Raw genomic sequence first — 26,997 nt, 5'->3', positions numbered from 1 at the left:
GTATCTGTGTAGCCAGGAGGCTAATGACATCATGGTCTGGTGACGCTAGGAAGCCCGAGGCTGCGGACGACATGCCCTCACGCGCCGCAGTGCACGCCTGTGATGTCACCACCCCATGATGTCATCATTGTGTGCCCTGTGAGGGCCACATGGAGCTGTGGGTCACAGTACTAGTCGACTAGTATCAGCATGCAGCAGCCAAAGCCACGTTTGCGATCTTCTTCGATGTTCCACGTGGAGTGGATTTCTAACCCTGACCCTCTCTCGTCTTGTGTCCCAGGTTCCTCCCAGACCTACAACCCTCCACCCTCCCAGTACCTCCAGTACTCCCACCCCGACGCCCTGCCTCCGGTCACCCACCTGCCCCCTCCGTACCCCACCCCCCCCCACGCCCCCCGCACCCACTCCCCCTACCCCTACCAGCACCCCCACGCCTCCTCCACTCCCTCCCTCGCCCCCCAGAGCCTCCCCCGCTTCCTCAGCAACCCCAACCTCTCCTCCGCCTCGCCCTCCTCCTCCCTCACCCCCTCCTCCTCCCTCACCCCCTCCCTCTCCCTCACCCCCTCCTCCTCCGCTTCGTCGCCAGGTCAGGCAGGGGGAGGCGGAGAGGGGCTGCCCGCAGGGGGTGAGCTCAACCTCCTGTCCGCCACCCACCTGCCACAGCAGACTCCAGGGCTGTGGTCCTCCCACAACCAGCCCCTCTTCTCCCTGGCTAACGTGTTATCCCTGGCCATGAGCGTGGCTCACTCCTTCATGCCCCCCACCACCATGGCCAGCGGGGGGCCCCAGGCCATCCACCCCCAGCCCGGTCCCTACGGCTACCCTCTGTCCCCCCCCCAGCCGCGTATGATCCAGCCCGACGGCTCCTACCTCCACCCCCAGGGGACCCCGGTCACAGCCAGCCAGTACCTGGACATGTACCAGCAGCTGGCCCAGATGCAGGCCGGGGGCCAGGGGTTGATGAGCGTGGGGGTGGGTTCGGGGGCGCCCCCCGCTGGCGGGGTGGTTGCGGAGGAGCTGGCCTCAGCTCCGGGCGCCAGACCGGAGGTGTCCAGCTGCTCCAGTCTGTCTCCTCCAGGCTCCACGATCAGCCCCCAGACGTCCCCCGACATCGCGCCCAGAGGGAGGCCCCACGAGCGGGCAGACGGCTCCTCCTCTTCCTCCTCCTCCTCCTGTACCTCCCCGGACTCCTCCGCTCCACCTAGCCCACAGAGCACGGTGAGACACAGACAGACTTGAGGTCGCGCGTGCGAGCGCACACACGACCAAAGGTCACACCCTAAGGTCGCCAAGGTTCAAAGGGTTTACCAAGACACACTCAGACGTGTGACCCAGAGGTGATGTCATCCTTAGCTACCGCCTGTCCTGTTTGAGAAAGAGGTTATGTACACACACTGATCCTATGCACACATATACACTCAATCTCTCTATCTCGCTCTCTCACACACACACGCAGGTCTCGGTCTTGGCATAGGGCTCAGCTAATTCTCAAACCTGTTCTGCAACCGTACTCTAAAGGACTGACAGACACACCCGTGGCAAGCATGGACACAAAAGGCAAAAGAATACCTCTCTCTTCTATGTGGTGCCTCTGACTGACATGATGTGAATGTTGTTGTCGTGTGTTTTTGTGTTCGGCTTCTGAAGGTATCCTCGCCCAGTCCTAGAACGTCCTCGCCTTTGACCCTGTCAGACCTAGGGACGAGCACCCAAAAATCCAGACTGTCGCCTATCTCCGAGGGTAGGACAACTGAAGCAGCCATGCCCACACCGCCATCTAGTGGTGGCCTCAAGTGGTGCATTTTACACTTTCCCGTGAATTCAATGTATTTATTTATTAGATGTTTAGAATAAGTGGCCTGGGAGCCCTTAAGCTCTTTGCAGCATTAACGGAAAGTGTTTTATGTCGATTTCTCATCAATATAAAAGACACTTCTTCATAAAAACACACTCTTTCCTTCTCTCCGCCTCTCCTTGGTTCTAACAGAGAGGAAGCCCGTTGTCACTGTGGGTCGTTTCCAGGTGTCTCCCAGCCCAGACATCCCCACCGCCTCTCCTGGCCCCGCCCAGATCCAACAAGACACGCCCCCACCACAACTAACCCCGCCCACCCCCACTCAGGACGCCCCTCCTCCCCTTCCCTGTCAGGACAGCGAATCGGACAGCAGTAGCACGGTGGAGCGCGGCGAATCAGAGAGCAGCGTCAGCGCGGTGACCCTGTCCCCGCCCCGGCAGGCTCCAATCGGCCCTCCGAGTAACTCAGACCACCACAGCAGCGCCCCCTGTCTCCCAGGAGGTCCCAGGCTCCCCGAGCAGGAGAAGGAGGAGGAGCGGGAGGGAGAGGGGGCGGAGGGCGAGGAGGGGGAGGAGGGGGAGAGGCGGAGGGGCGGCCGGAAGCTCAGCCTCAGCCTGTGGGAGGGGTCGGCGGGGAGTCCCCAGTTCAGTGGCAGCAACCTCCACCAGCCCTGGGTGAGCTACATGCGCAGCACGTCCTACGCCAGCAGCGACGACACGGAGAGCGAGGAGGAGGAGTCGTGGGACGAGCTGCAGGAGCTCCGGGAGAGGTGATTGGACGGTTGGGCTCCCCGGTCGTTGTGTGTGTGCGGGTGGGGGGGGGGGGGGGCATTGGAAATCTTTGTGGAGATCATTCATGGTAAAAAAACAAAAAAGATCAACGGCGTTCTTCTCATCTTTCGTTCTCTGTCCTCCATCGCGTCTCCCTGTCTTTTTCTCTCCCTGACCGTGTCTCTCTCTCTCTCTCTCTCTTGCTCCCTGTCTCCCAGACACCTGTCGGAGGTGCAGGCCCTGCAGGACACCCAGAAGAGGGAGATCGAGGAGCTGTACCGCAGGATGGGCAAGGTGCCCCCCCTCGGCATCGTGTCGCCGGCCGCCATGCTGAACAGCCGCCAGAGGCGCCTGTCCAAGAGCAGCAGCTACGCCCCCTCCCGCCGGAACAGCCTGCAGAGACTGGACATGCTGCCCCCTGCAGGTGAACCGAAGTCACAACGCCCCGCGGGAGCCAACCTCACGGCACCTGCTGGCTCGTTTGGGTGGTCGGGGGTCTGTCCTGCGTCGACAGGGTCCTGCTTGACCTCGAGCTGTGCTCTGTCTTTTCCAGGGATCATGAGGAAGAATTCTGTGAGCGGCAGCAGCAGTGGTTCCCAGGAGAGGGCCGGGAAAGGAGTGACCTTCGCCACGGATTACAGCCGGATGGTAAGCCTCACCCCCCCCCCCCCCCCCGCATGATCCACGATGGTCCTGCCCCCCAGCACTGGCGTTACATTACATTTAAATTGAGTCATTTAGCAGACGCTCTTATCCAGAGCGACTTACAGTAAGTACAGGGACATTCCCCCCGAGGCAAGTAGGGTGAAGTGCCTTGCCCAAGGACACGTCGTCATTTGGCACGGCGGGGAATCGATCCGGCAACCTTCTGATTACTAGCCCGACTCCCTCACCGCTCAGTGAATGCTGGTAAGCGATGAGAGTTCTCGATGAGACCCTGGAGAGGGGAGAGGGTCGGAGAGGTGGAGGTGTGGTGGTGGTCGGACCCACAGCTCAGAGCCACGTTGCCACCCAGCTCACCTTGGCGTTCACCCTCAGATCTACGCTACTTCACAGCCATGGTTACAGAAGGTTGTCGTGGCCACTTCCTGTTGTCTCCTGACCCCTGCCCTCTCTCTTCCCCCAGTGAGACAGCTGTCCTCGAGAGGCCTGAAGGAGTGTTTGCTGGCTCTGTAGGCCACGGACAGTCCCCCCAGTGCCAGGGGAGACCAGGGGTGGCCCAGGGGAGACCAGGGGTGGCCCAGGGGAGACCAGGGGTGGCCCAGGGGAGACCAGGGGTGGCCCAGGGGTTAGATGGAGGGTGACAGACACTGACTGATGAGCCCTGTTCCTGAGGCCCACCTGGAACACCGAGACACCCCAGGATGGAGGGATGGATCGGAGGGGAGATTGTCTTCACCAGACAGACTGACAGAGTATCTCATACAGGAAAAGCTTCATGACGTAGAAGGCTGTGCACCACAGTGGTCTGGCCAGTCAGTGTGCAGATACCGGAGACGAGCTGGTGGCCATGGCCCAGTGGGCACCGTGACAGTGACTGATCATGTGTCCATAGCTGGGGGGGAAGAAAAGACGGCGGTGTAAACAGGGTTCACAATGACTTGACTTTTTTTTTTTTTTTGGGGGGGGGGGGGGGGGGTTACCTAAGTCATCAGTAATTGTTTTATTTTGTACTTGTTAACTTATCTTTTCCACTTTTTAATGTTACGAAATCATCTGTTTGGAATTTGAACATTCTGAGCAATCATTTTAGAGTAGCCTACCTCAGCCTACCTATTCACTCCTAGAAATGACATCAACCCCTACTTGGTGTGTTTACAACATTGTGTGACCCCTCAAAATCAAAGTACTAATGATGATGAGGGTTCCGCCTCTAGGCTAAACGGCGTGTCCTGGATCCCCCCCCCCCCCCCCTTATTTTGAACCCTCAAGTGTGCCTTGTGTGTCTTTCCAGTTTTACTGCCTTGTGTGTCTTTGGTAACGTCGTCGAATGCAAGACAGCCCCTCAACCCATCCTCCCTCCGTGTTGCCCCAGCTTTTCAGCCTCACCAAATAGATATTGTGTGTTGAGAATAGATAAGAGCACCATCGGATGGACAGAGATAATCCACGTCCGCGTCGCTCAAACTTTGTAAGCCATTGTCACTTTATCGTGTCCGCAAACACTCCAAGCCTTATTGTGTTATTCAGCTGTGTATCTAAGGCCTATTCTAGCGCTGCCTTTCCCTTAGGTGTACAGTGGATGCTTCTTTCTATACTGTTCTTACTTTTTTCTTGTGAAAAAAAAAAAAAAACGAAACATTGATTGACACAATGCACTTTTCTGAGGGTAGGTTTTTAACCAATTATTGAAGGACAAATCATCAATCGATGTACAGCACAGAACCCTTGTTTCCTTTGAAATCAGTACTGCCTATGCATTTCTAATGTTGTTGAGTGATTTCTGACAGACAAGACTAATCAAACTGAAACTGTGAATTTGAACCAGTTGCCTTAATTATGCACATATTAGAAAGCATAAATCATTGAAGTACAGTTGTATTCTTGCAAGAAACCAACTTGAGAGGACTACAGTATGTGAATCTGTTTCGATAAAAGAAATGTGCATTCAGTTGTGTAGCTAGGAGACATACTGCTATGCAGACTTTGTGCCTTCATCCACATTGTTTTATACCTTCAAAGCTTGATTGTCTTTAAATCTTAATTTGTATATATTGAAAATAAATAATTATATCAGAAACTGTCATTTCTTTTGCTAGTCACTGTGACACTGGATGCAGAATGAAGAAGCTTTTCACACTGAACTATGATATAGACAAATCATTTAATACACATTAATGACTGAATAAATATTCACCTATATACACCTTTACTCCCACTCGTGCACAAACCTTGTAATATAAACGTTATGTGAAGCTAGTCCAATGATTGTTGAAAACCCCCCTAAAACTAAAACATTAATGTGAAAATAAGCAGAATTTAAGCCGAATTAGGCACATTGATTCTGTCGCCAGAGGGTATAGTCCTGTGCAACAGCTCGACAGTTCCGTACGCTTCTCCAGGAGGCGTCATCGCAACACGGGAGATGAGAAAGCAAGGCAGGTGAGAGGCTTCCGTCCCAAATCAACTGCCAGTCCCCTGGGTGACTCCCTAAGAGTTGGCCCCTGTTCTGGGGCCTCTGATTCTGTTGATTCTCGACTCGTCGTCAATGTCCTCCATGATCCTCTCTTGCTTCACAGACAGGATGGTGTAGCTGACTGGGAAAGGAGAGAGGTTAAGGACAATAGTCTAGATACATGGTGAAAATCAAGCCACATCTGCAAAGCTAGTTATTTTGTCGGAAGCAGTCTCGTATGTTGCATTAACAAACTCTAACAGTAATCGGAGGTTGCATTCAAGTTGACGTAACTAGATAGTCTAGTAACTAGCTACTAGCTACGTAAACTGCGATCACATTTATTTGAAAAGCTATTGCACTACCTAGCAAATACAAGAACCTTGAGAAAGGAAACTTTTATCAAGCTGGTGAACGCAGTAAAGATGGACAGATTTATTAAACTTGTCACAATGTGTTCCATGACAAGAATACAGTAGCTACACAAGCTAGCAACCTTGCCACGGAAGTGCAGTTATGACACACAAGAAGGATACACATGCCGATCACAAATGCCCCAATTGCAAGTCCGGTAAATAGATTGCGACCACGTATCCTCTCCGAGTTTCTCTTCCAGTAGTCCAGCTCTTGTTTCCTCCGATTCAGCTGTTTCTGAGCCGCTGTCAATGTCGTTTTTGCGGCGACCTCTCCAACTCCTTCAGCACCCTTTTCTGCCATGTTTGTTGTGGTAGTGTTTAACGGCCGTGGTATTCAATCAAATGGTGCATCACTGCCACCTATCGTACAGAATGACTTACTTGAGGAGTAGGATAGGAACTGCGAAGGAGGGCGACCGCTTATTTTTATTTATAGGCCTTCACTTGTTTGGACCGTCTTATACCCTCCTACGCTGCTTATAAAAAACACGAAGCTGTTAGCTTATCACTGGCAGAATCCGTTTTGTGTTCATGCTGCATTTGGCAAGCATCCTAATATAAACAGTATGAAAGATTACAGCCTATTTTCAATACAATTGTGAAGGTAATAAAATAACTATACCTTTATGATAAATAACACATGTGATTTAATTACACTGATCGAATTAAACAGATGAATTGTGCATAGAATTTAAGTTATTTTATTATCAGAATATTAAAAGTAAGTAAAATGACCTCTTATGTACAGAGAATATGATTTAGCAAATGCCTTGACATATTGTACTTCTTGTTCTGTATTAACATTAATACTATAAAACAGACATAATGTACAGCTATATACTCTATCACAATACAGTTCATATGTTTGGTCCACTGCTTTCAGATGCATTGGACAACACCCATTGAGGTTTACATTTATTACTAAATTCACTGTATTTTTCAATGGACAAATGATATACACAACTTTATAGGCAAGTCCCCATCCATAACATAAAAATAAAGACAATAATTCTTAGTGGCATGTCATTTGCTCTCCAATGTATACACTCATTGGCTGGTCAGGTCCATTTATAGGCATTGTGGTATGTTGTTCATGGTCACATTCGGGAGCTACCCAGCTTCAATTTAATTTATTATTTGTAAAGAAACACACATTTAACCAGGAATTCATTCACTCTACAGACACTAGTCTAGGTATGCCCTTGTACAGCATCCATACAGCACAAATCACTCTCCAGAGTTACACCTCACATTTTCTATGTTAAACTCTACTGTTGTGTATACCTGTCCTTATTGGACTTAAAGTCATGATTATTCATCAGGTAAACATCTCTTCCCTCATTCCTCCTTTCCCTCTTCGTTGTGTTCTTGAAGGCTATGTACCAAAGACATGTGTTTGGAGATCCTTGGGTTGAATCTGTACAGTTAACAGTGGAAGGTTTAGGATTGCTGCAGCGCAGGTTCTGGAAACCGTTATCATACCTGGCAACCCATGTACCTGACAGGAGCAGTCCACGTTTGTTTGTTTGTTTATCATCATTTTGGGGTGGGGGTGGGGGGGTGGATTAGCTACCCCTATTCAGTCTTTTTAGGTATAGACAAGTTTGACGCTGAGAGACTGGGGCTTCTCTTAAGGGGCAGACAGTGCATGTTGACGCAGCTCAACTCGGGGCGAAGACCACCTCGTACTCGTTGAGGATGAGCTCCACAATCTGATTCTGGAACACCATGTGGATGGTGATGTTGCCCGACTCCGTCTGGGGCCGGAGCAGCGTGGGCCCGAACACGATGGCCAAGCTCTGGACCGACATCCGGTTCACCTCGCCGTACTCCGCGACCCTGGAGGAGAGAAGGAGGGAGCGGAGGGGAGGGAGAAAGGAGAGGAGGATGGAAAGAGGAGGGAGAGGAGGAGGGAGAGAGAGAGGAGAGGAGGAGGGAGCGGAGGGGAGGGAGAAAGGAGAGGAAGAGGGAGAGAGAGAGGAGAGGAGGAGGGAGAGGAGGAAGGAGAGAGGAGGAGGGAGCGGAGGGGAGGGAGAGAGGAGGAGGGAGAGAGGAGGAGGGAGAGGAGGAGAGGGAGAGAGGAGCAGAGGGGAGGGAGAGAGGAGAGGAGAAAGAGGAGGAGAGGGAGAGAGGAGGGCGTTGAGCCGTCGTTCACCTTAAGGTCATCACCGGCACAAACATCGATTTCATAGGTTTACAATATCTGAGTGTGGTTGTTGAGGGTCTGGGTTGGTTTGGGTGCAGTTCTATGGGCGTACGTGAGGTGTGCGATGCTGCTTGTGAAAAGGGCCACACAAATACGATTTCATCTTTGACAGTGCTTTTGACAGTGCTGACAGGAAGTACTCACTTGCGGAGGTGTTTGAAAAGGTGCTCCATCGTGTCGTGGTTGGGCAGAGGAAGGGACCGAACCAGGTCCTTCATGTACGACACCTTCTGTTTATAGTCAGAGATTTCTACCGGATGAAAACCACACACGTGTCAATCCCTGATTTGATCACCCTAACCCCCGAACCCTAACTTACAACAGGTGATAACACAACACAATTTGGTTTGTTATCAACATCAGGGATGTTGTTATGCCACTGCATACTTCTATTCTATTTAAATTATTATATTTTAATAATTTAATTATATAAAAAAATATTATACAATATATTATCTAAAACAACATAATTATTCATAAGTACTTAGTGGCATAACGACATCTCTGATGTTGATAACAAACCAAACCGTTTAAAAATCAGTTGAAAATTGAGCAAGTTGTGGTTATTTAAAAAGTTCATGTAGCACCAACCCAATGTTATGGGTGAGCGAGTTCACTGTAGCAAGATGGCCGCCATGTGCGGACGTTCAAGACTCTGCTGTAAGACATCTAGCCTTTATATATATCTATGGCTGAGAGCACCGTTGTTCAGCCACGTGGGGACCCACACTTACTGATGGCAGCGATGAACCTGTCGAAGAAGTTGTAGGGAAAGAGAGGCTCGGGCATCTCTCTGAGGAACAGCTTGAGGGCGCCCGTTATCACGTGGATCTCCTCCCACTGACCATCCTCCAGGTCCAACTCCTCCTCTGGAGGGGGGACAGGAAGAGGGGAGAGAAGAAGAAGATGGAGGAGACAGGAACCGAGAAACAGATGAGGGAGGGAGGGAGGGGGAGAGAGACAGAGACAGAGAGAGAGAGGGGGGGGGGAGGGAGGAGAGGTGGAGGCAGGGAGAAAGGGACAGAGAGAGGAAGATATATAAAGAGGGGTAGGGATAGAGAGAGAGAGAGAGAGAGAGAGAGAGAGAGAGAGAGAGAGAGAGGAGAATGAGACAAGGTGAAGGAGGTCAGGGACAGACGGAGCAGCAAAAGCGTGAAATGGAAAGCAAGCGGAAGGTGGGAGGAAGAAGGGGAGGGGGTTGATGACTTTGCAAGATGTCAGTACTGTAAATGTGCACCCCCCCCCCCAACTCACACACACACAGTCTAGAGTGGAGCACCACCGTACCTTGATCTGCTTTGTGTCGAAGCCTCTGGATGACGGCCAGGTTTCCGCTCACCCTGTAGATCCCATCTATGTCCAGACCTGCGGGGGAGCAGCTCAGCACGGTTACCTTCCGCTGCGACACTAGCCTCCAAACACACCCATACACTCCAAATCACATTGATCCTCGATCACAAGTGTGTGTGTGTGTGTACCTCTCCTCTCCACCGCTTTGATGCACTTCTCAACAAACTTGGGGACGGTCGTGTTCTCCCGGTGACACAGGGTGTCCAGGTGACAGCCAAACACACTATCTGGGAGGATGACAAACAGGATGGGGCCTCAGCTTGAAAGGTTTCTCACCACGGAAAAGCTGCCGCCACAATATGAATCAAATGTTTTCATCCGAACTCTCTTTTGCATGTCGTCCCTCCGTTTAGTTCTACACACGCGTTCCATTGGCTGAAACAAATCCACCATGACCAATCCACGTCCCATTGACGAGGATGGCATAACGACACTGTGAACGTCCACGGAACAAAAGCGGGGAGAGGCGCGTCAGAACCTTCTCTTCTGGGACGAACCTATGATGTAGCCCTTCTCCTTGACGGACTGCAGGGTGGGTCTCCTCTGCAGGAACTTGCGCAGCTTGGTCCGGACACGCCCCTGTTCCGACTCTGCGGGGCTGCTGGACCCCACTTTGGTGGCTGGAGGGGGGGGAAATAGAAAGAGAGAGAGAGAGAGAGAGAGAGAGAGAGAGAGAGGGGCGGAGACAGACGGCGTTACGGCTCCGGGGACTCGAGTCACGTCACATACATACACGACCACGACGAATGTGTGCTTGGAGGTGGAGTGCGTGATCGTGGGGCTGTGGTGCGGAGACGTACAGGCCCGCTTCCTCTCCTTCTCGTCTCGGTCAGCCGGTTGAGGGGACTTCTCCATGGGTTCAAGCTCTTCCTCCTCCGACAGAAGGTCCTGCTCCTGGGGAGGAAGAGGAAGAGTAGGGGGGGAGGGGGGGAGGAGGAAGAGGAGGAGCGGGAAGAGGTGGAGGAAGAGGAAAAGTAGGAAGAGGAAGGGAGGGTGGAGGAGCGGGAAGAGGTGGAGGAGTGGAGGAAGAGGAAAAGTAGGGGGAGGAAGAGGAGGATGAGGGGGAGGAGGAGGAAGAGAAGGAGGAAGAGGAAAAGGAGGAGCAAGAGAAGGATGAAGTAGGGAGAGGAGGAGTTAGGGAGCTTTGACTTCATCAGTAACTTGGTCAGAGAAGCCATGGAGCTGAGTCAGACAAGCTGAAGCGTGCTGAGATCAGCTGGTGGGGTCGTGAGCAGACCTTCTTATGGGGCTTGTGGTCCGCTGCCTCTGGGCTGGTCCTAAGCTGTCGGATACTCTCCTGGATGACCTTGAACCAGTCCCAGATGATGCTCTCTGTGTCGTACTGGACCAGGTATTCACAGCCGTGACGTGTTTTCAGCTGGAGAAGGAACACAAGCACACAGACACACACTGTAACAATCAGAGATGTGTCTGTGACATGAACAACAATGATTGCACTTTTGCAACCCCAGCCCTCAACACCCCAGCCCTCCCCCCACCCCTCCACACCCCACCCCTCCACCCCCCACCCCTCCACACCCCTCCACACCGCACCCCTCCACCCCCCACCCCTCCACCCCCCACCCCTCCACACCCCAGTTCCCACACCCAAGCAGGCCTCAACCCTCCACCCCCAGCCCTCCACCCCCAGCCCTCCACCCCCCAGCCCTCTACACCCCTCCCCTCCCCACCCCAGCAGGCCTCTCAAGGCCCCAGGCCCTCGTACCTCCACAACGTGCTTCTTGCTGGACTTGTCCTTGGAGGCCCAGGCCAGACTGGCTCCTCGGAGCTCCACCGTGTGCTCGGGCACAATCTGGTTGGACTTGTTCTGGAGAAACAGGACAACCCCCAACACTGTTAGGAAACTGTCAGAGACTGAGCCCTCAGCGGCATATAACACAACTCAACTCAACTTAGCAAGACTGAGTTCGTCTCATGGTGACCTTTACTATTAATAACCACAATAACACCTTTTATTTATAATCTGCTTTTCTTCTACTCTAAGCGCTACATGCACTATTGTCTAGTCTCCCGTGTGTGAGGGGGGGGGGGACTTACAGAGTTGCTTGTGGGGGCAGATTTGGGATCTCTGTGGAAAGTGAGGATTCCTCCATGCAGCACAGTCCAAGACTGACCCCAGTTCTTCCTGTGGAGGAGAGACAAGGGAGAGAAGGACTCAGGCCTACCACTCTCCACAGAGGAACCATGGGAACATGACCGTTTGCTGGGCCAACGGTTGCATCCAATTGGGTGGCCGGGTGGACGTTCAGCTGTCATCCTAACCTGAGTCTTTTCCCGTGGTCTGCAACTTTGGTTTTGTTCAGGATCCCTGCCTTCTCCAGCAGGTGGCCCTGCAACACGACAGACGCACAGTTCAGCTCAGTCGGAACGAGTCGACAACATTTATTTCGAGTCATGCAGACCGAGCGCTTTTGAGTACCGTCGAGGTAGGAAAAGCGCCATGTAAATGCAGGTCCATTTACTGGAAGGTTCCCACAGGCTACAGTAAAGGAAATACACCCACATCACAAGCAACATCCAAGCATTGGAGTTAGTATCCATTGCCTTCGCTTAGCTCAGCTCGGCAAAGCGAACTGCCTCTTGGCTGACTTTCAGGTCACTTTGAATTCCTGAGTTATGACTCTTAAGCCAGGCAAGCCTTGAAATATGACTCAGGTATCAACATGGGTGTGGTCTGTGAGTGTGTGTTATACATGACTGGGTGTGTGCCTTGCCGATTCATTGAGTTGTAATATGTTTGACTTTCCTGAATCGATTGCCTATAGCACTGCAACAAACCCAAACCTTTGACCGTACCTAGTTATTACCTTCAGACTGGTGTCAAGGGCAAGATCTAAAACATCTAAGACGGTCTGCTGTCTGACTGCAACACACTACAACCAAAGTCAGGTGTATTCTACAGTGCGTGCAAGAGCTAAAGGCCATCATTTAACAACCGTGTCCACTCGGGAGAGTCTCATCAGCACTCAGCAATAAGCGGAATTTTCGAATCTGCCCACAACGTTAATGTTACTAGAGCCATGCAAAGACCACTCCTACCAACATGTCGGCGTCAACCCGTCTCTGACGCTGAGCACGCTGTTAGGAGGAAGCAAGGTGAGTAGTTCACCCTAATCCCAACACTGCTGCAGCAAGTCCGTGACAGATGTTTTTAGCGGACGTTCCTCACAGGATGTTAGTTCCGTGAGCAGCGCTCCCACACACCACCTGGAGCCATGGTCTCTCTGGCCCGCTACCCACAATGCACCGAGCAGGCCTCCCCCGCCCACAGAACCTACGTGGAGGTGAGGGGCAGAGGCTTGCGACGACAGTCTCCTCCGCGGTTTCAAAGGGTGGGCCTTTGGCAAAGGGAAAACACGGCAGGTCTCATTGTTTGGGGTGTGATGTACACGGCAGGGGCGTGCGAGCTCCGTGTCATGTGTGTGGTGGGGCGTGGAGAGGGGGGAAGGGGGGGGCCCGGTGTCGGGTTCTGCGGGTACGTACGGATGCAGGGTTCTCAGGGGAGCTCACGGAGCTGGCGTCGCTGAAGTCGGACGCGTTCCGCTTGTGGGTCGGGAAGAACTTCTGAAACGAAAGAAAAAACGAAACAGGTCAATCTGTTGTACGTTTAGAGCAAAGCATCATGTAAGTTCATTCCTCAAATAGACCACGAATCAACCCCGAGGTAGATTCGTTCTTACTTTGACTGGACAGGTTCAAAGAGAACCCTTCGGAAAACTTCCTCTGCAAACTGAGTTCACTTTCAGGCAGCTCTGTTCGAGAGCTCTACTTCAAACCCACAGAGTGATTGTATCCTCTTAATCCCCCCTCTTTCCCACAGTGGTTCCTCCCATGTGGACACAGTGTGTGACCTCTTGAGAGGAAGACAAAGAGGCAGGTGTTTCCACAGCCTGGATGGACGGGGGAAGGGGGGGGGAGGGGAAATGACATCACTTCACGTCATAAGAGCATTAGTGAGGTTCTGAGGGCCAGATGTCTGCCTGAGACCAGTCCCCAGTCCAGTTGGTCAGTTTGAACAGATCCAAACTGGGGTATTCACCAACAGACCCTGGTGTAGCTGTCATTCAAAACCCCCACTGACAATTGTTTGTTTTTTCTTCTTTTATTGAATATTCGAAACATACTATATATTTACAGTGAAGCCGCTCGACAACGACATCATAATCGTTTGGATAATACAGCCGATTCCGATTCAGTGCGACCCACCTAAGCATCCGGCGCACGATCGTAGTTATTGACGCGCGGCAAAACCCCCGCATCCCCGCCCCTCGTGTGTCTCACCGTATCCTCGTATGGAGGGCCAGACTGGGTGGGCCCCACCAGGATGGTGTGTCTCCAGTTCTTGTGGAGCAGCGGGACATCTGGCTCCAGGCCGTTCCCCAAGCGGAGCTGGCTGGGGACTGCCGGGCACTGGGAGGGGACAGGCGCACCTCTGACTGAAGGCTGGGTCTCCTAGTGAAGAGGGTTTGTGGGAAAACCAGTCATTCGTCGTTTGTTTTTCGGCCCATTCGTCTGACTCACTCCGTCTCTCATTCACTCCCTTTGTCTCTCTGTCTCTCTCTCTCTGTCTCTCTCTCTCTGTCTCTCTCTCTCTGTCTCTCTCTCTCTGTCTCTCTCTGTCTCTCTCTGTCTCTCTCTGTCTCTCTCTCTCTCTCTCTCTCTCTCTCTCTCTCTCTCTCTCTCTCTCTCTCTCTCTCTCTCTCTCTCTCTCTCTCTCTCTCTATGTCTCCATGCATTCTCTGGTTCATTCACCACAGCGTCTGCAGCACACGCTTGTACCTCTGGAAGGTTCCACTGCGACCTGGATCCACCTCTCAGATAATAATAGGTCTTTCCCTTCTCATCCTCCGACCTGATCCACTGGATACACACACACACACACACATTAGTTACAATGCTGCATCAAGGGCCACAGCCGTCCTAACAGGGTCACGACCCAAGCAAGTCGTTTAGACGTAACCAAAAAAAACCTTTGTATATGATTTCCATGCTAAACATCCTAGAACTGCTGTCCGTCATGTCCTCACCTGCTCCTGGGTGCGTTCACAGGTGAACAGGGTCCTACCATCGTGCTCAATGGTGCGGGTCCAGCCTGCTGGGGCACTTACGTCCAGGCTGGCCCGGGGGATGACTGGACGGTTGCCCGGAACAGGCGCCGGGTCTCTGGGGTGGACGGAGGGAGGCTTGACCGGCCCTCCAGTCTCCTCTGTGGGGTAGTCCTCATCCGGGAGAGGGGGCTGGAGGTGACAGCATGGAGAGTCACGCGAGGGGAGAACATATATTTGTCCTCTGTAACTCGTTGAGGCGCCGTCAAACGGTAACTGACGTTTGCTTGAATAGCTTACCGGCCCTTCGCATGGCTTCCTTTCCTCGGCTGCGGTCTCGGAGCCCGGAGAGGAGGGGGTGGTGGGTTCGGGCGCAGCCCAGGATGTGGCTCCCGAAGTGGGGTTGTAGTAGTAGTGTCTCCCTGAGGTCTCATCCAGGAGCTGCTCCCAGCCGGAGCTCTGCGAGGAGGCGGAGGAGGGGGCAGGGGAGAGGGCAGGGGAGGGACCCAGCAGCACTTCTCTGTCCCTGGGGAGGTCCATCTCCACGGAGGAGGAGAGGGCTGGGGGGCTGAGGGGGGAGGCCCAGGAGCTCTTCCCCGTGGCTGGGTGGTAGTAGAACTCCTTCCCGCTGTCCTGGTCAGTGTGAACCTGCCATCCCTCCTGCTGACCCTGGGAGGAGGCGGGGCTTGCTGCCCCAGGGGAGGAGATGCAGGGGGAGGGGGCGGAGCCGGGGATGGGGATGGGAGTGGGGGGGGGCCGCACTTGGGGAGGTTGTGGGATGTTCTTCTTCAGGTCTGTGATGTTGGCGTAAACAGCGGTGTTGGGGTCAGCGTTCTCCACCTGTACAAGAGAGGGGTCACATAGCAGTCAGGTGGAAGCGCAGATCCGGTGAGCCAGAGGAGAAAGGAGTTTGCTGAACTGGATTCTAACAGCAAACACAAGATCGATTGAACCAAAAAAGGATCGCTATGACAAGACGATGTTTCAAAAGTGAACCGGTCTGTCCCACAGATAGGCCTTGTTCCATGGAGAGTGAGTGAGGATGAAGACGACAGCTGGTACCTGGGCTCCGTCACCCCCATTGGGCGAGCCATCCCTCGGACCCACAGCCCCGCCCACTCGGGCCCACAGCTCCTCCCACTCTGCAATGGCACCAGGGGGCCCATTAACTCGGACAGGGAAACCCGACCTCCTCAGAGAACCCTGGGAGAATCATCAGCGGGACAAAGGACAGAGGGAGAGAGTCCTATTTCTTCTCTTCCCTCTTCACCCCTCCTGCCCCCTCTCCCTCTCTCCCTCTCTCCCTCTCTCCCTCTCTCCCTCTCTCCCTCTCTCTCTCTCTCTCTCTCTCTCTCTCTCTCTCTCTCTCTCTCTCTCTCTCTCTCTCTCTCTCTCTCTCTCTCTCTCTCTCTCCTCTTGCTTCTCTATGCCTCTTAGGCAACAAAGACAGTTGAATCGAATATCTCTCCCTGAGCACTTTGACAGAGAGAGGCACCAACACCGAATCCACCACAGAGTGCCCGTCTCACTGTTCCCCTGGCCTCTGACGACGTCAGCGAACAGTAGAGAAAACGCGAAAGACACAACTGGATTTTCCAACTCGGACTGCCCGTCGTTTAGCAGCCGTGCTAGAAAGTGCTCCCGTGTCAGACGATCTGCTGCAGAAGTGGGCCTAGGCTGTCTCACTCGTGGTTTTCCAAAGCTCAGAGTGCGTCTCTGGGGAGAGGAAGTGAGCTGCAGCAAAATATCCCAACCTGAAACCCTCGACATTTCACTAAGTGAGGACGGAGATATCTTTGTGGCCGACGGCCTTCTCACACTGCAGTGAGCTGTAGGCCTAGAGAAACACAGCAACTCGTTGCCAAACAAGTAAGAATCGCATTTGAGCCAGACGTTTCTAACCCCACGAGATTGAGCCAGCATGCTTAAGCTATAAGGCAAAGCAGAGAACCAAAGTAGTGTTTCAGTAAAACAGCAGGCGAGGAGGGAATGACACTAATCTAGGCTATTAAACAAAAGTTACATCCAACCAAGTTATTAGATTGGACAAGAGGCATTCCACGAGTGCTGATAATAATTGGCTATTGCAGCACTGGAACTTTTAACTACATGTTTCATCCTTCTTGCATTAACGACCGTTATCCATCTAAAGTTATACTGTAACAAACTTCGCAAACTATGATCAACATGAACATTTAGAGGAAATGTAGAGGATACAAAGTAACTACCCTCCGGTAACGTGTAGTTAAACCTATACAAAGTTGCAATCAGCAGTTGCTTTTGTATAGGATTTTTTTGTTGTTGCTTGGCAACAGTCAGAGTTGCAGAACTATTTTGGCAGGGCCAAATAAATCAAAATCTTGTCGCTTTAGCTAATAAACAGCACTCGTAGAACCGTTGAATAAAAGCGACATCATACTTCAGGTTGTGCGTTATTGCCGAATATCAGCACGGCTAGCTAGATAACAACCGTTAATCACAGCCGTGTTTAATTTCAGAAATACCGCACTCCTTGTGTGATTAAACTGACACACAGCCGCAGTAGTGGACGTACCTGGCGCACCTGGACGATGCTCCTCAGCTTGGACCTGAAGCTACAGAAAGCCTTGAGGATCAAGTTACTCATGGTCCCTCCCAAAACACCAAACATTCAAGCTGTACCGCCAGATGCAGAATTCTTGATCTTTTCAGAGGAACACTTTCAGACTTAATTCAAAAGCAGAAGTGAGTTACCTGGGGAACAACATGAGTACCCCATGTTCAGACCTGACCAAGCATCAGTTCCCCCTTCACCAGCGGATCGGTGTTTACCTTACATTTCAAATACATTATGATGGGAACTGCAACATGTTTGCGTATCCAAAACACAACTTTGGAAAGATTTGCAGATAAGTCTGGCACTGGAAGAGGACCTCCCCACAGAAATAGTTAAATGCAGACACACTCCCTTCTGACTTAGACATACAAAGCCAGACATATACACGCACACGCACACACACACACACACACACACAAATACACACAAGCACACATGCTAAACCCTTTACTTAGTGGAGGGTTTCATCCAACTGTCATTTCCTCTCGTGAAGAACCAATAAAGTTGACATCTTAAACAAACAAGTGGGTTGTTTGTGTACAACTCTTGACATCCTTCAACCAAGATACACACACACACACACACAGATACAATTCAGGTGTATATAAAAATAAGCATACTTTAAAACACACGTATTTAGTCATATAGGACTCCTAGCCTACACAGTCTTGTTTAAAGCAAACAACATCTCGTTTTTAATGACATGAAAACCAGTATTTCAAGCCAGGATAGATGGTGAGACATACGAGTCCAGGAGAGTGCATGGACAGAGGCTGTGTATGACATCTATAACCTCGCAAACAGAACCCACCAGAAAACCACTCGAAAGACTCTTCTCGGTAGCAGACAATAATTGTTTTGTTATTCAAATAGAACCCGTGACACACCCTTAGCAGCAACCTGGCTTAGTGAGGCCCCGCCCCCCCCAACCACCTCACAGAGCCGGCAGACACAAGGAGAGCGAAACAAGACATGGCCGACAGTCCCTGCCACATAGCTGCTACCCAACACCACCCACGTCATTATGACTGTGTAAGGTGGGGTATAATAGCAGTTTGATGTCCTTACACTGTCCTCTAAACGCTCTGTGACTCCTCATGTTTGTGACTCGACCTGTGATCATCCAGGCTGCCACTGCAAACCAACTGGTGTTTGAGACGTGCGAGCGGGAAATCAAAGAGAAAGCGACTCCTACGTTTCATTTTGTATCACCTGAGAAGTTCTCCTTTGTGGTTCTGACAGTTATTACAATGCCTGGGTGTCATGCAGAGTAGCCTCATTTCTTAACAAACCTCGAAGGAAATACGACTTCACAGAAACAGGTCCCATTCTCTACAGATAACATCCGAGTGGGAAAACAGTGAGAAGATAAAAGTTGGTGGAATCCTCAGATATGCAGAGAGCTGAGCAGTCACAATGAAAGAGTGCTTCCTCTTCAAAGTGAATGGAGACAATCCCAGGAACCACCATATTCAGGCACAACAAGCTTACATAAGTTTGCATCGGTCCTAGAGTCAACCCTATTTTGTTGAGTTGATATGCCCTGGCATATTATTATCACGGGGGTGAAAGTGATAAACCACCCTTCGTGTCTGACAATAGCCTTTCTGCTTGCTCTGTTAACCAGGACATAGTCAAGACTTATTTACTTTTTAACATGTGACATCCTGTTAATGATTCATAGCTGACAAGAAATAGTAAAACTGGCATTCCATTCCCTTCCCGATGGTGCAGCCTTTTGACCCTCCATATCAATGCTTTCCCCATGACTACAGTTTGTCTCACCAATGTAGTGACCAGACCACATCTGTGATTAAATGGAGTGCGTTGTGCCGTCCAAACAGGAAGCACTCTGGCTCGCTAAGAAGGTGGACAAGGGATGTGGTTCTTGCAGGGCAGGAAGTAAGGACCTGACAGCTGACCGACACGACATCACAGGACGAAACTGACACACATGACACCAAGTAACTCACAGACATCCTCGTTAGTATGGGCAGAATCCACACATTCCATACCAAAAATACAACTGTCCGTAGTTTTTCTTAAAACATATAATTGTGTGTGTGGCTGGGCTACTGAATGGAGGGTCTGGATAGAGAAGACAGACCATGGAATCTGAATGAATGACTTTGTCCCATACTGGCCAATCAGCATCCGACCTTTGTCTGGGACGTCCAGTGAAGACACTGCCAATTCATCACACATTGATCAAAGCGGCAGTCTGAAGTGGTTTACGGCAACCTTGCCCGGAGAAGTATGAATTACTTTTGGCCCATTAGGAATTAACATGCTATCTTGTCATTATCAGATAATCATTTCAAACAGGATTATCTGTGGAATTTATTGATCTCGTATCACTGATTTTGGTACCGCAAGAGCTGCTACTGCTAAACATTATTGTGCTCTTCTCATTAAATCATAACAAAGCTAAATGGTTCATGGAAGTGTAGGTTGTAAAATTTGATTAGAATGCATTAACACTGTTTTTGCTTGTTGCTTCATAATCAACAGGGCAAAAGGCAAAAACAATTTTTCAACTGATAGTCTCACATAATCTGACGTGCATTGTGAACCTCCACAAACACTCCGAGCGCAACCAAAAAATCTATATTTTCTATTTTTACCTGACATTCAGAATGGAAAGTTATTTGCAGTAGTACTCCAGTAGGTCAACAGCCAGGGCCATTGTGAATCCCTTTTCCTGTGTTTCTGCCTGGTAGTCAGTGTGTTCCCTCACTACCTCAGGTCTGCACCTTCTCTGCCAGGTGCAGGTAAGCTAATGCCTTCCATCAAGTCTTGAGGGAGTGGCTGAAAGTGTCAATGTTAACTCTTTCCAGTCCAGTCTCTGAATGCTTCGTATAGAGTCAAAAGACGTTTTTAGATACACGCACAGGAGTTTTACATAGTCTTAATTACATTCAGTTCTCTCAGTACAGAAGAGGAGAAGAATGAAAAAATAATTTACAAGTTCATTTTCTGTCTCTGTTTTTTCTCTCTCTCTCTCTCTCTCTCTCTCTCTCTCTCTCTCTCTCTCTCTCTCTCTCTCTCTCTCTCTCTCTCTCTCTCTCTCTCTCTCTCTCTCTCTCTCTCTCTCTCTCTCTCTCTCTCTCTCTCTCTCTCTCTCTCTCTCTCTCTCTCTCTCTCTCTCTCTCTCTCTCTCTCTCTCTCTCTCTCTCTCTCTCTCTCTCGCTCAATTTCTCTGTTGGGTTATGAAAATGTGTGCGCTTGTGTGTGTATATGTGTGTACTTGTGTGCATATGTGTGTGCATGTGTGTGAGTGTGCATGTATGTGTGTCAATGTGTGAATGTGTGTGTGTCCACGTGTGTTTGTGTGAGTGTATGTCCATGTGTGTGTGTGTGTTTTCCAGTTGTTTGGGATAAAAGCAGTTGGGTTTGTGGTCCTACAGGAAAGGGCCCCTCCTTTGTTTAGTAAACACACTGCCCAGTGAACCAGGGGTGGAGGTGGTGGTCTCTGGCTCGCTGACTGATCGACTGCCTGGCAGAGGGGCCCTATTTCCCCATCGTATGGTAACACTGAACACACCTTAGTAACAGTATAATAACTTCAGAATTTGAGGTTGAATACCATTGGATTAAATACCATTCACCCTGCCCAAAGTATGTGTTGCTGTTTGGTATTCTTCAACAGCCCAATGTATTCTTCAACCACACAATGAGGGTGAAATCTTATCCTCTGTTTTTGTACAGAAACTCAAGGAGCTCCTTTCAGACAGTGGCTCTGACTTAAAAACGCTTTTGTTGCTTTAACACATCATTCTGAAGTCCTGCAAAACGAATCAGAATTCGAAGAATCGAAGTGGATGACTGTTTCTACTATTTCTGAACTTCACCGCACCGATTGGTTCAACGTTTTGTATTGAGCAGTGGTCGACTACACCTCAGTGCTTCACCTCTCCTGCAGAAACCTGTTGTGTCTCGTTTTCTTGGCTTCTTTCAGAAAGTGTTAAGAGACCATTAACATCCACAGACGGCATGTAACGATGTAGGGAGGTCCAAAAAGGTAAAGGTTGTTTCCTGCAGCATGCGAGAAACATCTAGAACTAATGGTTAAGTTAAAACTAAACTGATAAGACCACGGAAGGAAAAACATCGGCATATCTTACAACACAAAATGACCCATATCAAAGACAATTATTATGACCACATAAAACAACAGGATCTTTGAACTCACCCAGAGTCTCTCTCTACCACAAGTTTCAGGTGTATTCCAAAGATTGGTAAACAACTTTCAGATTTTGCCGCCTGTGCAAGGACTCAAAGTTTCTTCGTCTGCCCTCTGGGTAACGTGGGTGTATTTTGTTGAAGTATAATTGCATGGTTCCTGCATCACAACCCTAATGAACCATCCTGGCCTGATCGTCCAGATAGAGGGTGGCACTCTGTTCCAGCTCTCTGAAGGAATGGCTGAACATAATGGACTGCTACTGCTTGCTTCACGATCATATCACGGGTGATATTGTACAGGTGACTGCAGGAGAGTTTGACGAGAGACGAAAGTTTGTTTAACGCACCGATTTGCATTGTGGTGACATGCTCAAGCAATGGGCCATGTTGACATGACTAACAATCACCTGCAGGTCTTTAATTAGACACTCCTACACACCACTCTACTCCCTCTCCTCAAGGACCAGACACACAGCTCTGGTGTCTTCTGCGTTTCTTCATGATTCCAACGTTGTGTTTTGCCCTGACCGTATTTGCGTTTTGTAGAGAGACTTTTGTCTTGTATGTATCACACTTGAAGTGAAATAAAACCAAGTTGACTTCCTCAACTGTCGAAATAATTGTGCTGGCGAAATACACGCCTCTTCTTTTGCTTGAAAAAGAAAATATTGTGGCCTCAACAGTGTTTGATTTTCCTCTTCCTGGGCAGCTCTACACAACACTTCCTGCCCTGTGCTCACGGCCCAAACCAGCCCTCACATCCTCCGCTGTCGTCAGCCCAGCGTACCGGCCCTGGTAACTGACCCTCTCTCTTCCTCTGGATGTCATTGTTCCCAACCCCCTGCCTGTGGCGTTATCTCTGCCACCCAAACCGGCCCGTGGACCAGCAGCTTGGGCACTGCCCCCTGACAGCCTGGGCACTGCCCTCTGACAGCCTGGGCACTGCCCCCTGACAGCCTGGGCACTGCCCTCTGACAGCCTGGGCACTGCCCCCTGACAGCCTGGGCACTGCCCCCTGACAGCCTGGGCACTGCCCCCTGACAGCCTGGGCACTGCCCTCTGACAGCCTGGGCACTGCCCCCTGACAGCCTGGGCACTGCCCTCTGACAGCCTGGGCACTGCCCTCTGACAGCCTGGGCACTGCCCTCTGACAGTCTGGGCACTGCCCTCTGACAGCCTGGGCACTGCCCTCTGACAGCCTGGGCACTGCCCTCTGACAGCCTGGGCACTGCCCCCTGACAGCCTGGGCACTGCCCTCTGACAGCCTGGGCACTGCCCCCTGACTAACGCAAGCAAGCCAAAACGACACCAATGCTGTGTGGGGATTTTGTCGACTCAACATTGTGTGATGTCACAGATCAAGCTTGTCCCCAAGCATTGTGTTTGTCCTCTCTTCCTCCCCTCCACTTCCCCTCTCCATCCTGGGAACAGACTCACACAGATCCCAGGGTGTTTCCACAAGCTGGACCTTTTAAAAACGTGAAATTCTCTTCCTGAATTTAAGCGTTTATTTTGACATTAAAACTGCAGCCTACTATAATTGTATTGTAAATGAACGAGTGAATGAATGAGTTCCAAAAGTCACACACGATGAATCTTTAAAACGAAAATTAGTTTAAAAAAAAAAGTATAATCCACAAGATTTACCAGCCAGTGGGACCCTGGCTAATCTTGTTTAGCCTTGCTGCTTTCCTCCCTGACACAAAGCATTGCAGACAGTGCCCCCTAGTGGCACCTTGGGTCACAAAACCTCAAACTACACTAGGCCAAGTGGCCTTGAACTCTAACCTTGAACAGACACCACTCCCAGTTGTCCAAAGTATCTGCAGGGACAAGGTTTTTCACAAGTGTCTTTGTGTAGAAGGACTGAGTGTTTGTGTTTTTCATCGGCTCTGTTGAAAAGGGTCTGCCCTGCCAGTCCTACTTCCTGTGCAGGAAATAGGATTGCAGAGCCACTCCCACATTGTGAGGTCATATTTCAGCTGTTTCAATGTCTAAGGACTGGGGATATGAATAACATGGAGTTGTGACCTAGCATTCAGTTTGCCTAAGCCAACATGTATTGTATACAGGGACGACCTTCCCCAGCCTAGAGAATATGAGCCGTTATCTCTTAGATATGACAAACCATTCCCTTTGAACTACACCTGTGCCTTGTAAAGCCTTTTGTTGCCGATACTTTGAAAACACATAATCACATAAACACATACTTTAGGATTACTAAGAATAGGATTGTCTATATTAGCCACAGGAATTAAGTCAGTGTGCAGAGCTGTTTTAACACAACATCAAGTAAAAATCACTGGGTAAAATCCCCCAATTGAAATAAACTTTCAGATTTTTACTGTCCAGGGGAGTGGTTACCTGTTTCTGTTGGGAAGGTACTGCAGCCGTGGCAACAGGGGAGGGTCCAATCACAGCCGTGGCAACAGGGGAGGTGCCAATCACAGCAGTGGCAACAGGGGAGGTGCCAATCACATCGGGTGCACCAGGGGAGGGGCCAATCACAGCAGGGGAAACATGGGAGGGGCCAATCACAGCGGGGGCAGCCTGGGCCTCAGGGGCCGCTGGAGGGCCTGTGTCTCTTATAGAAGACAAATCCAGGTCCATTATGGTTTCATAAATATTCTCGGAGTCCTCCTGCGATTCGTCCTTCAGATCTTCGCTCGACACCTCCTCCTCCTCGAGATCTTCCTCCAGCTCCAGAGGCGAGTCCGGTACTTCCAGAGTGACGACAGGCTGTGGGATTACAGGCGGTTCGACCGGTATGGCCTGGGTAGGTCTGTGGACCGGGTCTGCCGGGCTGAAGCTGGGCACTCTGGGCTTCTGCTGCTCCTCCACGGACAGAGCCTTGGAGGAGCCGAAGAGAGAGCCCGACTTCAGGCTCGTCCTCCTCTTGGCCAGGGCGCAGTCGTTGGCATGAGGCGCGACCACGACCTCGGGGGGGACGGGAAGTTGAGGGTGAACGCCCGTCGGTTGCTCGCCCGCACCCCCGCGTTTAAACGCCGGCGGCGGCGGCGGGTCGTGGAAGTCCAGCGGGACCCCAAATGTGGACATGCGGTTCTCCGTCTTCCTGTATCTGCCGGGCGACCTCACCCTGATCGTCACCTCATCGCCGGGGCGGTTTTCCTCTGCACGCTCCGGTACGGAGGGCTTTGGAACCGGGACCGGGACCGGAACTGCGACCGGGACTGGCACCATAATCTTCTCTGGGGGCTCCGGGTCGGCAAAGTCCAGAGGCGAGGGCAACTTGGCCGGAAGCTCCTTGACGTACTTGGCGGGGATGTAGAAGGGCTTGGCCCGCTCGTCCTTGCGGACGTGCCACCAGTGGTCGTTGGTCTTGGCCAGGAGGAGGTAGCGTTCGTTGGGTTTGATGGACACCGAGGCGCCGTCGCGGCCCGTGTACTGGTACTCGAACTCCACCAGGACCAGACCCATGTTGCACCCCAAGGAGGTCATTGCTGCGGCTACGGCTTCGACCCCGGGGCCAGGCGTTGTCTTGGGGGGGGGTGGCGAAGGGGTGGGGGTGGGGGGGAGGGGCGAGGGGTGTGTTCAAGACTCAAACCGCCGTCCTCCTGGGCAGAGAAAAAAAGGAAAAACAGTGGTTGAGAGAAAGTAAATAGCAACAGAACATAGCAACAACGCAGCAATCAAACCGCAGAAGCTATAAAAGACACATAGTCGTTTGCAGCACATCCTCTGTCACACGTCGAGCTGGTTCTAGATGTTGGAACGCCCTCCAAGTCCTCAGAATGCCACTGGGTAAACACCATCTGACCATGGCCCCGGCCCACACCCACTGTCAACAGATAATGTTTAACCTCGTGTCCCCACTGGGATGCATTCCTCCGCCTGGTGACCCCCACACCAGCAAACGCGCCTGTGATCTCCCTGTGTGCCCTTCCGCCTGTGGCCCGTGTTCCCTAGATGCACGATCTGAAAGCCTGGGATTGGTGAGCCACGCCAGGTGGGAGGGTCTACTCTAGGCTGGGCTCCAATTGACTGGCTCCGGCTGAGTGCCATCACTTCTTCTCCTCTCCTACACCGTGCAGAAGCGGGCAGATCGGCGGGGTGGAAATGACTTCACAGTTCAGTGACACGGTTCTCTGTTTTCACGTTTTTACAAGTCGTATCGGGAACTTGGTCAAAAGGTTGTGGTTATGGAGGCGTTTGCTCGTTTTTAGGACTGAAAAATGCCAGGCAGACGAAAGACAAATCAGTCCAGACTGACAAAAAAAGAATTGATCCCAAACAAACAGACAAACAAAACGATACGTTTGATGAAGAGTTCAGCAAAGACGCCGTCTGTGATCTGCCAAGAAACTATCGCGTGAAGAATGAAGGTTGACTGGTGAATCTCTTGTTCCAGGCCCTAAGCAACTTACAGAACCGCACCCCCCCTCCCTCCCTGGCTTGTTACTCTCTGTTAGTTATTCAAGCCAGCCAAACCCTCTCCTTCAGGACTGAATGAATATATGTACAGCTTGACTTGTGAAAAGGTTGGCTTTGTGGTATTTTCGAGAAGGTTCGTTTTGTGGTACTTGTGAGAAAGTTGGTTTGGCGGTATTTGCAAGAAGGATGGTTTTGTGGCGGTTTCGATTCAGACGGTTCCTTCCTGTCCTGGTCCGATGCTCCGCCCACATGCAGCGGACAGGAAGGAAGCATCTGCATTGATCTTGGGGGCGCTCCCAAACATACCATGACACCCGGGCAGGCTACTTCTGGAACATGTGTGAGGTAGCTGTCACCACTGTTATTGGACAGATGAGGCACATGAAAGTTCTACCTGCCTCCCGGGTAAGATTATAGTAAAAGCAAAGTTGACTGTAAACATGCCCGCACCCGCAAACACACACACGCACGCACACACACACACACACACACACAATACACATTCTGAGAAGCTACGCCTTCTCTGTCTTTTGGGATTATAAATAACTGTTGTACTACTTGACCTCTCGCTGTCGGGCCTAGGTAGAGTCGTCAAAACAAGTCTTTCTCTATCAGTCCATCGTCCTCTCTCTCTCTCTCTCTCTCTCTCTCTCTCTCTCTCTCTCTCCCCTCTTTCCCCTCTCTCTCCCCCTCTACCCCTCTCTCTCTCCCCCTCTCTCCCCCTCTCTCTCTCCAGTTCCATACACAGCAGACCACAAACCTCAAGCATCTCACTTATCTGCGACCACAGATCTACCCCACACATTAACTGCCTCCTGTCTACTGCAAACACACAGTCAATGGTGGGTGAGGGCTACAGGGGCTGAGAGTGGCTTTGATGTCATCATCACTCTTTCAAATCGACATCTACAATCGCCTACATTACACTTTCTCTGTTATCTACCACCGGCACAGCCATGTTCCTGTTAACTATCTGAACTGTCCCCACATTTCCCCTTACACCTCTTATAAAGCTATCAAGGCTATCAAATCAGCCGCATCCACAGGCTGCTGGTCCAATCAGAGACAGGAGGGGGCGGCCTGGCTGGTTGGTTCTGTGTGTTGGG

The 26,997-nt window shown here is 51.1% G+C and overlaps 3 protein-coding genes across 5 annotated transcripts in view; 1 reads left to right on the top strand and 2 right to left on the bottom strand.

Moving 5' to 3' along the window:
* The window catches only part of wnk4b (WNK lysine deficient protein kinase 4b), a 45,081-nt gene extending 39,776 nt beyond the window's left edge, over window positions 1–5,305 (top strand). The window contains exons 15-20 of the mRNA XM_084677543.1: window positions 281–1,218; window positions 1,648–1,741; window positions 1,988–2,564; window positions 2,784–2,989; window positions 3,119–3,213; window positions 3,692–5,305. Of these exons, the coding sequence (XP_084533669.1) occupies window positions 281–1,218; window positions 1,648–1,741; window positions 1,988–2,564; window positions 2,784–2,989; window positions 3,119–3,213; window positions 3,692–3,694 (1,913 nt within the window). The 3' untranslated portion in view covers window positions 3,695–5,305. The remainder of the gene's footprint in view (window positions 1–280; window positions 1,219–1,647; window positions 1,742–1,987; window positions 2,565–2,783; window positions 2,990–3,118; window positions 3,214–3,691) is intronic.
* A 65-nt stretch (window positions 5,306–5,370) lies between these two features.
* coa3b (cytochrome C oxidase assembly factor 3b) lies at window positions 5,371–6,443 on the bottom strand. Its single transcript, XM_084677544.1, has 2 exons — window positions 6,217–6,443; window positions 5,371–5,822 (listed from the first exon to the last, which is right to left on the bottom strand). The coding sequence occupies exons 1-2, from the start codon at window positions 6,395–6,397 to the stop codon at window positions 5,716–5,718; spliced, it is 288 nt and encodes a 95-aa protein (XP_084533670.1). The 5' UTR covers window positions 6,398–6,443; the 3' UTR covers window positions 5,371–5,715.
* A 338-nt stretch (window positions 6,444–6,781) lies between these two features.
* arhgap27l (Rho GTPase activating protein 27, like) lies at window positions 6,782–24,970 on the bottom strand. Of its 3 annotated transcripts, XM_084678375.1 has the most exons (18): window positions 23,864–24,970; window positions 15,019–15,558; window positions 14,701–14,910; window positions 14,453–14,533; window positions 13,955–14,125; window positions 13,157–13,237; window positions 12,952–13,011; window positions 11,936–12,003; window positions 11,711–11,798; window positions 11,379–11,480; window positions 10,890–11,030; window positions 10,453–10,546; window positions 10,150–10,272; window positions 9,781–9,879; window positions 9,590–9,667; window positions 9,037–9,171; window positions 8,447–8,552; window positions 6,782–7,935 (listed from the first exon to the last, which is right to left on the bottom strand). In XM_084678375.1, exons 1-18 carry the CDS (start codon window positions 24,956–24,958, stop codon window positions 7,758–7,760), a joined length of 3,450 nt encoding a protein of 1,149 aa, XP_084534501.1. In that variant the 5' UTR covers window positions 24,959–24,970; the 3' UTR covers window positions 6,782–7,757. The 3 variants fall into 3 exon arrangements, 2 of the variants coding, with proteins under 2 accessions (XP_084534501.1, XP_084534502.1); XM_084678376.1 differs by lacking the exon at window positions 12,952–13,011; XR_014731850.1 differs by lacking the exons at window positions 6,782–7,935; window positions 8,447–8,552 and having other exon boundaries at window positions 9,781–9,875.
* Window positions 24,971–26,997: the final 2,027 nt, after the last annotated feature.

Source organism: Hypomesus nipponensis, chromosome 17 (genome assembly GCF_054491055.1).
Source record: "Hypomesus nipponensis isolate SF chromosome 17, ASM5449105v1, whole genome shotgun sequence".
NCBI lineage: Eukaryota > Metazoa > Chordata > Actinopteri > Osmeriformes > Osmeridae > Hypomesus > Hypomesus nipponensis.
This window is presented reverse-complemented; position numbering and strand designations above follow the sequence as displayed.

Coding starts and splice junctions, on each gene's coding strand:
- coa3b (XM_084677544.1), bottom strand. CDS start 6,397: ATGGCAGAAAAGGGTGCTGAAGGAGTTGGAGAGGTCGCCGCAAAAACG. Junction 5,823..6,216: donor GGCATTTGTGATCGGCATGT/GTATCCTTCTTG, acceptor CTCCTTTCCCAG/TCAGCTACACCATCCTGTCT.
- arhgap27l (XM_084678375.1), bottom strand. CDS start 24,958: ATGACCTCCTTGGGGTGCAACATGGGTCTGGTCCTGGTGGAGTTCGAG. Junction 11,799..11,935: donor GACCACGGGAAAAGACTCAG/GTTAGGATGACA, acceptor TCTCCTCCACAG/GAAGAACTGGGGTCAGTCTT. Junction 8,553..9,036: donor CAGGTTCATCGCTGCCATCA/GTAAGTGTGGGT, acceptor TTCATCCGGTAG/AAATCTCTGACTATAAACAG.